The sequence below is a fragment of the Lygodium microphyllum genome, chromosome 9 (assembly GCF_053477565.2).
Source record: "Lygodium microphyllum isolate KBCC chromosome 9, Lygodium_microphyllum_v1.1.10, whole genome shotgun sequence".
Lineage (NCBI taxonomy): Eukaryota > Viridiplantae > Streptophyta > Polypodiopsida > Schizaeales > Lygodiaceae > Lygodium > Lygodium microphyllum.
Window position 1 is genome coordinate 29,112,219 of NC_141143.1, and position 11,419 is coordinate 29,123,637.

An 11,419-nucleotide genomic window follows, 5' to 3' on the forward strand; every position below is an offset into this window, starting at 1 on the left:
ATCCTCATGCACATGTGCACACACACCTGCATATGTGTAGAAAGAAAGAAAGAAAGGTCTACAAAAGTTTAAAATAATTCACAGAATCATATCTAAAGGGTATTATAAAACTGTATATACTATAAACTATGATGGGAATATGAACTGAAATGAAAACTAAAGCTATGAAGCAATGTAACCAGTGATGAGTGAAAGGATCTGATATAATCTTCTCTCAAGGACTAAAATATGGCATCACAAGATTGCGTGAACCTCTAGTATCCATCTCATGGCGTGTGTAGTATTTGCATAACGAACTCCATGGTATGTGCAGTATCATGCATACGAGCTTGCCTTCTAGTACGACCAGCCATGGGTGCATCCAAATGACTATCTTTCATAGTCTGTAAATACCATCTAGGCATTTGTCTTGCCTCTTGACTGTGCATAAGCTCTTGCTGAATTTAAGTTTCAGCACTTTGCTGAATATTCAGATCAGCCAATGGCTGATTTTCTGCATTTTCCAAAGGAGTAGTTGGCTGAACATTGAGTTCACTTGCTGAAACTCCAATTGAATCACCAAATGTAATGGGCAACAGCCCTTCAAATACATCACGGGCAGCCTGATATGTATCTAAACTAGCCAGGGACAATTCTGATTTTTCATCAAATAGTACATCCCTAATGACAAACACCTTTTTAGAAAGAGGATCATAGAGTATGTAGCCTTTGTTCTCACTGTTATATCCCATAAAAATGCATTTGACAGCCTTGTTATCCAACTTTTTCCTGAGTACCTTTGGAATATGTGCATATGCAAGGCACCCAAAGGTATGAAATTGTCCAACAGAAGGTTTTCGGCTATTCCAAGCCTCAAAAGGTGTAATTTTCTTCAATGCTTTGGTGGGGCATCTGTTCAAAACATGGCAAGCACACATGACGGCTTCCATCCAGAAACTATGAGGCAAGCTCTTTGCCTTCAGTATACATCTGGCCATCTCTATGAGTGATCGATTCTTTCTCTCCGCAACCCCATTCTGCTGTGGAGTATAAGTAGTAGTGTATTGATGGACAATGCCCTTTTGCTTCAAAAAAGAATTCAGCATAGATGACATGTATTTCCCCCCTCGACCCGAACAGTGTCTTAATTTTACAACCAGATTGGTTTTCAACAAGTGCAATAAAAGCCAAGAATGCATCATACATTTTTGACGTTTTGACCAAAGAGTAGACCCAACAAAATCGAGTAAAGTCATCAATAAAAGTCACAAAATAGTAACATCCTCCCAATGACTTCATCTGCATAGGCCCACATACATCTGAATGCACTAACTGCAGCCTGGCTGTTGCTCTAAACGCAACATCACGGGGAAACGAAAAGTGATGCATTTTTTTCAAAATACATCATTCACACAAGTGCTCAGGAGGTCTCTCCAGTAGAGGTAATCCATCTAGCATCTGCATACGTTGTAAGAGCATCAAGCTGCCAAAGTTCACATGTCCTATCCTAGCATGCCATAACTCTGCTTGTAGCATAGCAGGAGTAAGAGTGGATGCCAAGTATGGTGACTGATCAACTGAAAGAGCATCCAACTTGTATAACCCATGACATAAAGTGCCTGCCAAGACCAAAGTCATGTGTTTTTTGTCTCTCACCATGCATCGGTCATCATCAAATGTGACCTGCAATCCATAACGTGCCAAAGAAGATATAGAAAGCAAATTCTTCTTTATGCTTGGCACAAATAAAGCATCCTGTAGGCAGAGAAGAGAGCCATCAAAGGCTGAGCACAATCTCCCCAATATCTCTAACAGGGTATGATGCATTGTTGGTACACTATACAGACTTGCGAATTGGAGCTGCATAAACAAATACAAATAAATCTCTGCGAGATGTAATATGCCTAGAAACACCACTGTAAAAAAACCAAGTGCATGCATCCTTAGTAGAGCTGAATGATCAATTTGCCCAAGAGGTGTCATAACTGCATGTGTAAAAACAAGTCCCTGTCTGCAACAAAGGACGTGGATTAAGTAGCAGTGGAAGGAGCATCAGAAACAGACATTTCTGATTCCTTTTTCTTCTCTTTAGCAATGCGCTTTCTACACTCAATAATGTAGTGGCCTGACTTCTTGCAGTAATGGCATTTATCCTTTTTGGCTTGCGTGCCTCCTTGTTTTTTGTTTTCCTGGGATGTGCCAAAAGTTTCAAAACTCTGCGGAGCATTCTTCACTTGGCTGCCTTTGCTCTTCTGTGTAGCCATAAAAGCCTGCTCAGAGGCTATAGCATCCACACCACTATTCCTTCGTGTTTGCTTCTCCTCTAGAAGCAAATTGACTAACTGAAGAAAAGTAATTGGCTGCGCGGAAATCCTCATTGCGAGATTTAAGGCCGTATGAAAAGCCAAGTAAGAAGGAGGTAATGGTGGTGGATATCATGTGTGCATCCGAATAGTACTCATCAACATTCATGAGTTGCTCTCGCAAGTCTTGAATTTTGTTCAAGTGATCCTGAATAGAATCACCTTCATCCATTTTCAATGTCTCTAGCTCTTTCTTTAGGAAAGAGATGTGAGACTCATTCTTGCTTGCAAACATCTGCTCCAAAGTTAGCCAAACTCCTCGTGAAGAAGTTGCTGAACGAATGTGGGGGATGATTGATCGCTGAACTGCCAATGCAATCAGCGACAAAGCCTGTGCATCCTGTGTATCCCATGCTTTTTGCGCTGCTATTCTTTGGGGAGGTGGCTGAAGTGGAACAGGCTTAGGTGCCCATGGTGCATGTCCTACTGGAGGAGGAGTAGCTGGAGCCACAACTCCAGATCGAGCTTTTTCTCCACTGACATAATCCCAAAGATTTTTGGCCACAAGTACATTCTTCATCATAAAGGACCAAAGTGAATAGTTATTTCCATCCAATCGGTCCTCCTTGGATACATAGGTAAAAACATCTCCTCCCTGATTTGCCATGATTTGTCAATTACCGAAAATGCAAAAGAGCAATGTCGAAGCAGAACTTCACTGGAAATCTGAAAATTTTCAAAAATTGCAGGAAATAACTTTTTGCAATTAGTGTACAGAGGTGCACTTTGTCAAAACTGTCTGTTATGCACGCAGTCCAACGTGCAATCAATGTTTAGCAACAGTGTACCAGCAAAATCCCCAAAATTTCTTGCTTCAAATGTGTTCAAAACAGTCTTTCTGTGATTGTAGCTGCAGTTCATATGCCAATGTCCTCAAAAACATAAAAGCCCCAAAATGTCTGATAAATTTGGCCAGAAATTTGCATTCAATGTGTCCTAGACACGTTACTGAATGCTGTGCCTGCTGCGTAGGAATCCCCTCTTCCAGGACTTTATCTGGAATGAAAGGATAAATAAAAATTTTAACAAATACTTGAAGTCCGACGGGCTGTCGTTGACGTGGCACACGGCGGACATGTGTTTGACGTGGCACAACAGTAGACGTAGTGCCACTGCGGACAGGAGGCGTTGCAGGCAGGTGGTGCAGCATAGGGGGCGTGCACTGCTCTAGGCAGGTGCTGGTCTCAGGGTAGGAAGCTACAGGGGCGAGGAGCTCCCTGGCGGATTGGCGAGCTGCAGTCTGGTGGCGTAGGGCAGTGGCGCTAGGCGAGGAGCTACTGGAGACTAGCAGCACTGGAGCCACACCAAGTAGGGAATGGGCAGGAGGTGGACTGAGCAAGAAGCTCCTGGAGGCTGAGCGGAGCTGGGCAAGACCTGAGCTGAGCAGAGCCAATGCTCTGATACCAAATGTGAGAGTGGAGGTAGGATTGAAGCTCAGCACAGAAAACAGTAGATAGTAGAGAGTGAAGCGTGACACCCAATGCAATAGATTGAAAGAGTGTAAACTGAAAGTACAAGGTAGAACCCTTAAACCTTAGGGTTGTAGGAGGGTGTTCACACCCGAACACGGTAAGTGCCCGTAAGTGTGTATCATAAGCACATACAAAATAATACCATAAGTCTGGGGGAAAAAACCTCTCCTACTGAGAGTAAAAAGTGCCCCAGTGTCCTATTGATCACCGACACTCCGATGTAAGTGTAGCCGTAAGTGAGGCGTGAGTGAAATACCCAACAGTTCTACCATCATGCGCTAATCATTCCTCATAGATTCAGACCATTTCAAGCCCTCATCTCCTTGTTGCTCGTCAAGGTGGTTGCAGTCTACCACCTGCAGGTTGTGTTCATTGCTTATCTTCATCAAAACCTTGCATTTTTGGTTGCATTGCTGTCATAGTCACAAGTGACGGCCATTTTTGGACTTGAGGATTGCGGGGACGGTAGCTATTTTTTGTCCCACGTCCCATTCCATGTGAGTATATAGTCACAAGTGATAGCAAACTCCTGCCACCAGCCCCAAAATGTCATCATTCTTGTTGCATCGTCTTGTTTTGCTGCCCCTTGGCCAGATTGGAGCTCCCTAGTGCTGGGTTTTGCTGATCAGGGCCTTTGCTTGTTGCCATGTCATCATTTTGGGCTGTGTTTGCTGATTCTACCTTGTCTGCTGCCCATTTGACACTAATCCGGCACATCATTGCTGCGTTTGCTGTTACGGGACACCTTGGAAGGCTGTTTTGTTGCGTTTTAGGATCTGTTCGGGTACAACACACTCTCTAGCTCATACACTTTGCCCCGATCCTTGAGACATAGGAGTTCGGGGGCTAGCATTCTTCATTGCATAATTGTTTTCTATTTAGTATTCATTGACCTCAATGGGTTGGAAATGCAGGCTAGTGGATGGTGAATAACAGTAAATGCATGAAACACCTCATGGGCAAGAAGCGTAGGCTGGTGGATGGTGAACAACAGTAAACACAGCCTTGTGGGTAATGTTCCTCCTTGCATGAAATGCAAGATTCTGTGCTACTGCAATAGCATTTTGACTGTAAAAAAGAATGGGTGTAGGACCCTTCAATGAAATTTGTAGATTAGCCGACAATCTACGCAGCCATACACATTCCACTGTTGTCGTGAAGACTGCCTTGCACTTACCCTCACAAGACAAGGTAGCTGTTGTAGGTTGTTTCTTACTTACCATGAAATGCATGTGAATTGTTAGTCTGGAGGTTGAGAGAGGACTTAGGAGTATAACAAACACCATGCCTATTGCAAGATTTAAGGGTGCCACCATTGCCTTTTCCATGAGGGATTTGGTCTCCTGCGAGACCATTATGGCATTACCTCTGGCAGGTTATGCTTGAGATTCTTTTCATAGAAGGTCATAAACATTGAGATCTATCCAATGTGGTATAGCGGACAACAAACATTGGACACTCAAAACTTATGAGGGCTTAAAAGGCATACTGTAGATGGAAAGTGGAATCGTCACAACAGATTTAGGGGCATTTAATCCTTCCCGTCTGAGATAAATCATGGTACTAGTAGGAATATTAGCTCTATGTACAATAAAATGAGTTCAATACAGATGTCAAATAATCTTTCATACAAGTATTACAAAATAAATTAGCAAATTATAGGTGCACTAGACATGACCAATATAAACGCTATCAAAAGTCAGTGAAGTAGATTTGATCTTCAGTGAGAACCATACACCACCAGTATAGTGTCCACCAGCAGAGCCCAGCTGCAACCTGCAAGTCATCAAAACCATATAATGTAGGTCATTAGGCTATCCTGAAAGAAAGTTGAACTGTTGCAACTATTACAAATGTTACTGTATGATGAACATGCAAATGTTAAGAATTACTGAATCTAAGCTGTTGTGGCTCAAATGGTTGTTGAAGTCTACTTTTCTTCCATGATGTTGGAGGGAGCAAACTCTTAAGAATCAAAAACAAAAGTAGAAGGGTGGGCTTTTGCTTTTGGTGGGTCAAGACTTTAAGCTGTAGAGATGAATCTCTTTACAATGTCATGCACTTTAAGCACTCCCAAGGAGACACAATGAACTTATAGCTGTGGTCAAGTCCTCCGAAGTTTAAGCACAAGGCTTTGTGGTAGCAGCACATGCTTATCTGCATGGTGTTGATGTGCTCCAAAGCAGTTTTTTTGACAGTAATATGGTCAGGGTTTGGGAGGTGTTCCAGATGGTGAGATTGAACAAAGTATTAGGTCGTTCGAAAGGTTTATACAATTCTTTCTAATAACTTTATGATGTAACTTTGGTGTTAATCATGGGGATAGTCAAATGTCATAATGCATTTGTACAGATATTTGATGAAGGCTAGCAGGCTTCAAACAAACTTAAAGAGTGTGACACAGATGGAAAGAGACATTTCACCACATTTACAAAACCAAGTGAATATGGGCTGTGTGAGAAATCCTTGTCTGTGTGTTATTGTTTACCATAAGTGAAATAATTTGCAGCAAAATTGGAGATGAAAATATTAGGAGGCACATAGTGGGCTCTTGCTAAATTCTTTCATCTTCAAATAGTGTCTCAGAGGAAATGATTCTACTTTTCTTTATTATTTACCTTGTTAGAGAGGAGTCTAGAAGATGGCATGTTTACTTCTAATTCCCCTTGCTGATGATCTACATCTTTACAGGCCTTGGTCTTATCATAATGGTGGATCTTGGCCTACTCTTCTTTGGCAGGTGGGTGTAGATTTGGTTAAGTTTGAAATCTGTGATTAAAAAGGAAATTGATGGAGTGGTGATCATGTTTCAGTTCACTGTTGCATGCATAAAGATGGGAAGGCCAGAGCTAGCTCAGCAGGCAGTGGAAGCTGCAGAGAAAAGAATATCCAAAGATAGATGGCCAGAGTATTATGATACAAGAACTGCAAGATTTATTGGGAAGCAGGCTCGGCTTTACCAAACTTGGTCAATTGCAGGATACCTTGTTTCTAAAATGCTCTTGAAAAATCCTGCAGGAGCAAATATTGTAATCTCTGATGATTGTCCTCCAGTGAATTTCTGTCCATTGGAGGCAAATCCTCGGAGAAAACGAGGTCGTAGGCCTGCAACATCCCCCATTATTGTCTAGATTGTATGATTTAAGGTCATACTCTAGTTATTGTATTGCCTTATCCAAAATACGCAAGATAAGCCTTGGAGTCTTCATGTAATATATGCTGGTAGTACAATATCTAGCAGAAATGCCTTGCATACATGAAATGGGAGGATATTGTTCTGACACATAGCCAGTGAAAGGCCCATGTGTCTACTTCCGTAAGGGTTGGGTTTCACCATGGCTACAAAATGTTATCTTCTAGTATGCTAATGTCGCTCTCTTCCTTGAACAGAGGAGCTTCTATTTGAAGGTACAGTTGCTTCAAGTATCTGCCATGGGTATTTACATGTATACTAAACAGGTTCTCAAATTTTCTTCGCAACACAGCAGTCTTCTAAGTATCTGCTATGGTAGTGACATAAGTAGGTTCTCAAATTTTCTTGTTTGTGGTAACTTTCATTCAAGATCACTGGCAATGAAAAACATGGATGCTAGTAGTCAGAGCTAGACTCCTTGAGAGGTTTATTTATTGGCTTATGAGACAAATGGATGCATGTTTCAAAGGGACATATGTTGTCTTGACGGATACAAAGATGACCTACTCTTTCGTGGACTTAAGCTCTTTCTTGTGGATTTTGATTAATCCTAACAAAGAAGTAGCATTTAATCTCTTATATTTCCTAGAATAACTAAATATTTGAGTCATCTATATGTCCATAGGTCACTATAGAACTAGAGACACGTGTAGCTTAGAACCAACAAATAAACCAAACTTGAGGTTTTACCAACAAGAGGGCAGCATCAATATGCATGCAAAAGGTTATAATCCAATTGCAATTTTTGAGGCATCAATATGCATGCGAAAGGTTATAATTCAATTTGGGGCTCATAAAATTGGTACAATCATTAGAGTCTTCTTTAATACTTTATATGAAGCTTGGTATTCATCAATCTATATCTAGATAACTAAAATCTTGTAAATTTCTATCGCTATTGAAGCATAGTTACCACAAAGCATTGGTAATATTTGATATTTCCTAGAAACTAGTGAATGCTCAATCAATGTCCATAACACCTCACACAAGAAAGGAGCAAACAAAGACAAATATTAAATGACACAATGTGAAATTGATAAGAAAGATGCATGTTTAGTGATGATACTGGGCACAAACACTTATCAAATATGGAACATGGAACCGTGCTAGCATATGGTGGAGAGTTGGCATAGTACTCTACGAATTCATGATCAAGAAGGAGAGTGTCCTTCCCTAGTTGAGCAATAGTGTCATTTTATATTGTTTTGTATTGGAAAAAAGACACCCAACTTGCCAAGGTATCTAGTACTTGTGTTTTTCATTTATTGGTAATATGTATCTTGGTCTTTGTTCAAACACGAAGCTTGTTAATCTACGCCAAGTTCAAGATCACACTTGAAAACATAGCTTAAAATTAGATTTGGTGTATTAAGTTTGGTTTTATGCATTCAATAGTATCTTAAGATCACCCTAAGGTCTTTATTCTTAGCCATGAAAGTAAAAAAAGATTGCTATCCTATATATATGCTTTCAGAAATGTAAAAATATATTAAATAGAAATGTTCCATCTTGTATATATCATCTATGGATAAGATAGAGATGCATTAGTGTCTACAAGGATTGGCAATGATAGGTGTTGTCAAAGATTTTGTGCATACCTTGACCAAAAAGTCTCACATATGAATGTAAATTCAACCTCCATTAGAGAAGCACATCATGTTAGTAAAGAGTTATCAATGCTAACATGCATATTGGTAGAGTTGGTAAGTAGCACAAGAAAACCTCAAGAGCCCTGAAGTTCACAGTGACCAACAGAGGATCTTAAATCTTCTAATGTGTAAAAATTAGCAATGCTAGAGGAGCCTAACATGTCAATACAAAGTTGTTATACAACTACACATCAAAGCTTCACTTTTTGTGAGAGAGAGGATGGGAAAATCATGTTAGTACTTTATTTTTTTAAATTATAAATGATTAACATGGTGAGAGAGTGGATCCTTTGGTTAGCTCACATTCTCTATGTTTGGTCCCTCTCTCATCCATCCTTGGAGATGTAATTCTTAATGTGATTTACACTTTCAAAGGAGAGGGACATAGAAATCCTTCCATACACTACTCTTGGATGGTCAAACCATGGAAGATCCATGACATCACTTTAGTAGAACTGCACTATCCATCTTAGATAAGGCAATGGCATTGGCACCTTAGTATCGAGTTAAATGACTTCTATAGACTTAGTTAATTGCCCATGGTAATGTCAAAGAGTGTCTTCATGGTGGTTCTCATGGCTTTATTATAGTAGTAGCCTTGTGGAGCACATCATGGTATCTTGGAAGAAGTTTGGGCCAAATATTGAAGAAGATGCTACTAATTCTATAGATTTGATGAATTGATAGTAGTGAGCTAGTGTTTTTTATAAGCCAAATTCAAGTCTTTATTCGTTTTGTATATGCTCAATACAAAAGAATTCAAGCAAAGCTTCAATATAGGGTAGCTTTTAAAAAAGAAGAAATGAGATTTTCTTTCCAAAAAGTAGTCTTAAAATTGCACACATACAAGGATACTTATAACATATCAAAATTTTTCATTTTTAATGTATTTGGTAATCTTTAATGACTTGCTCTTCCCATTGTATCAAGCCCTTTTCTATTTAATCGTGACACAAGGTTAGGCTTGTCTCAAGTTGTATAGAAAGTATATCATATGTTACAAATATTAAGCGCTGAAAGATTCTATATAGGCAATCCTATTTAGATAATCAAAAGCAAGGTGAAAAATTGGTATATAAATATTCCTAAGCCTACTAAAGGCCCAATATAATTTTTAAGAAAGAACCATTACCAATCCATTGTCACTAAAAGCATCATCGACATGGATCATGAATGGATTTTGTAGCCTCAAGTAAGGATTTTCATAGAAAAGTATTATGGTGGAAACATGTCATAGAAAAGTATTATGGACCATGAATGGATTTTGTAGCCTCATGTAAGGATTTTCATAAAAAAGTATTATGGTGGAAGCATGTCATTTATGGTAAGTAGAGTGATGGAAGTAACTACATTGTTGGTGGAATACCAAACAACAATAGAGGATGATTTTCATTGTGTAGCTATCCCTTGTGTAATAGTTCTTTTTTTCAAACAAGGGCTATAATGTATTGAGACATAAATTGAGATCGTAAGAATACCTCACAATGTGTGGATCCACTATATGAGACAAAGCAATGGGATTTCTTGGAGAGGCAATGACAAGTCTAGCAAAAAGAGACATGGCAAAGACCATTGCTTTCCCATCCATGGGCTACTCATTTTTATTGGGCAATGGTTTCCAAATTTTCAAATCTTAATTTCTTCACATAGCTACCTTAGTCAATGCCATGTGATGTATGCTCATTTATTCTGGCTTATCTTGATGTTTCTAGGCTGAAGTAGTCTTAATAGCAGTATTCATGCAAAACTATCTTACTACAACTGCTCCTTGTAAAATCTGATTGCTACTTGGATAGGTGAAACTCTTTCTATTTTATATTTTTGAACTTTTGGATGTATTGCTTATATTCATGTACCTCGAAAGACTCACATAAAACTTGATCCTCTTGGTTTGAAAGTTATTTTCCTTGGATATTCAACTTTTTCTAAGGGATACAAGTTTTTGGATCCATCTTCCAACAAGGTAATCATAAGTTGTGATGCTATTTTCAAAGGGCAACCTATGGGCAGCACATGGTCTTAGAAGGATGCTGGGCAGAGGTGGTCACTAGAGGATGTTGATAATATAAAGTCATTACTCACTTCTTTTCCTTTTTTCTATATGATGATGAACCTCCTTCATTGGATAATATTGACTCTTCAAATTAGGGTTCACAACCTACACCTATTATTGATGATGAGGACCTTGGCATTGATCTTCATGTTGATCTTCCAATTGATAATGAGAATGGTACTTGTCATGTTTATGATGCTGATATTCTTGAGAATACTCTTAATATTTATTAAGAACCTATCTTTTATAGTGATGCCATGTCATCCCCACAAAAGGAACAATGGTAGGAGGCCATGGAAGTTTGAGTATGAACCTCTTCTCTCTAAAGGTACATGGGTTCTAAAACTGAGTTACCACTTGGACGTACTGCTATTAAATGCAAGTGGGTTAACAAAAGCAGATGGAAGATTTGACAAATTCAAAGCAAGGCTAGTTGCCAAAGGTTTCTTACAAATTGCAAGAGTTGATTATTAGGAAACTTTCTCACCTGTTGTTCATATTTGATGCCAGGAGGCATATTTCACGGTGGATTCTGTACCACGGTGGATTCCGTGAGGCTTTACGGTGGATTCCGTAAACTTTGTTGATCGGGGCTCATACACAAAGTAAATTCTTTGTGTGAGAAGTTGATGGGGATGCCTATCCTTTTCGGGCATTTCATTAATTTAGTGTGTACATGGGTGATTCCATAGCGGGTGATTCCACAAAAT

The 11,419-nt window shown here is 39.4% G+C and overlaps 1 protein-coding gene across 1 annotated transcript in view; it reads left to right on the forward strand.

Moving 5' to 3' along the window:
* The window catches only part of LOC148030904 (alkaline/neutral invertase E, chloroplastic-like), a 36,987-nt gene extending 29,559 nt beyond the window's left edge, over positions 1-7,428 (forward strand). Inside the window, exons 5-6 of the mRNA XM_087684469.1 lie at positions 6,506-6,554; positions 6,628-7,428. Of these exons, the coding sequence (XP_087540595.1) occupies positions 6,506-6,554; positions 6,628-6,945 (367 nt within the window). The 3' untranslated portion in view covers positions 6,946-7,428. The remainder of the gene's footprint in view (positions 1-6,505; positions 6,555-6,627) is intronic.
* The last annotated feature ends 3,991 nt before the right edge of the window (positions 7,429-11,419 follow it).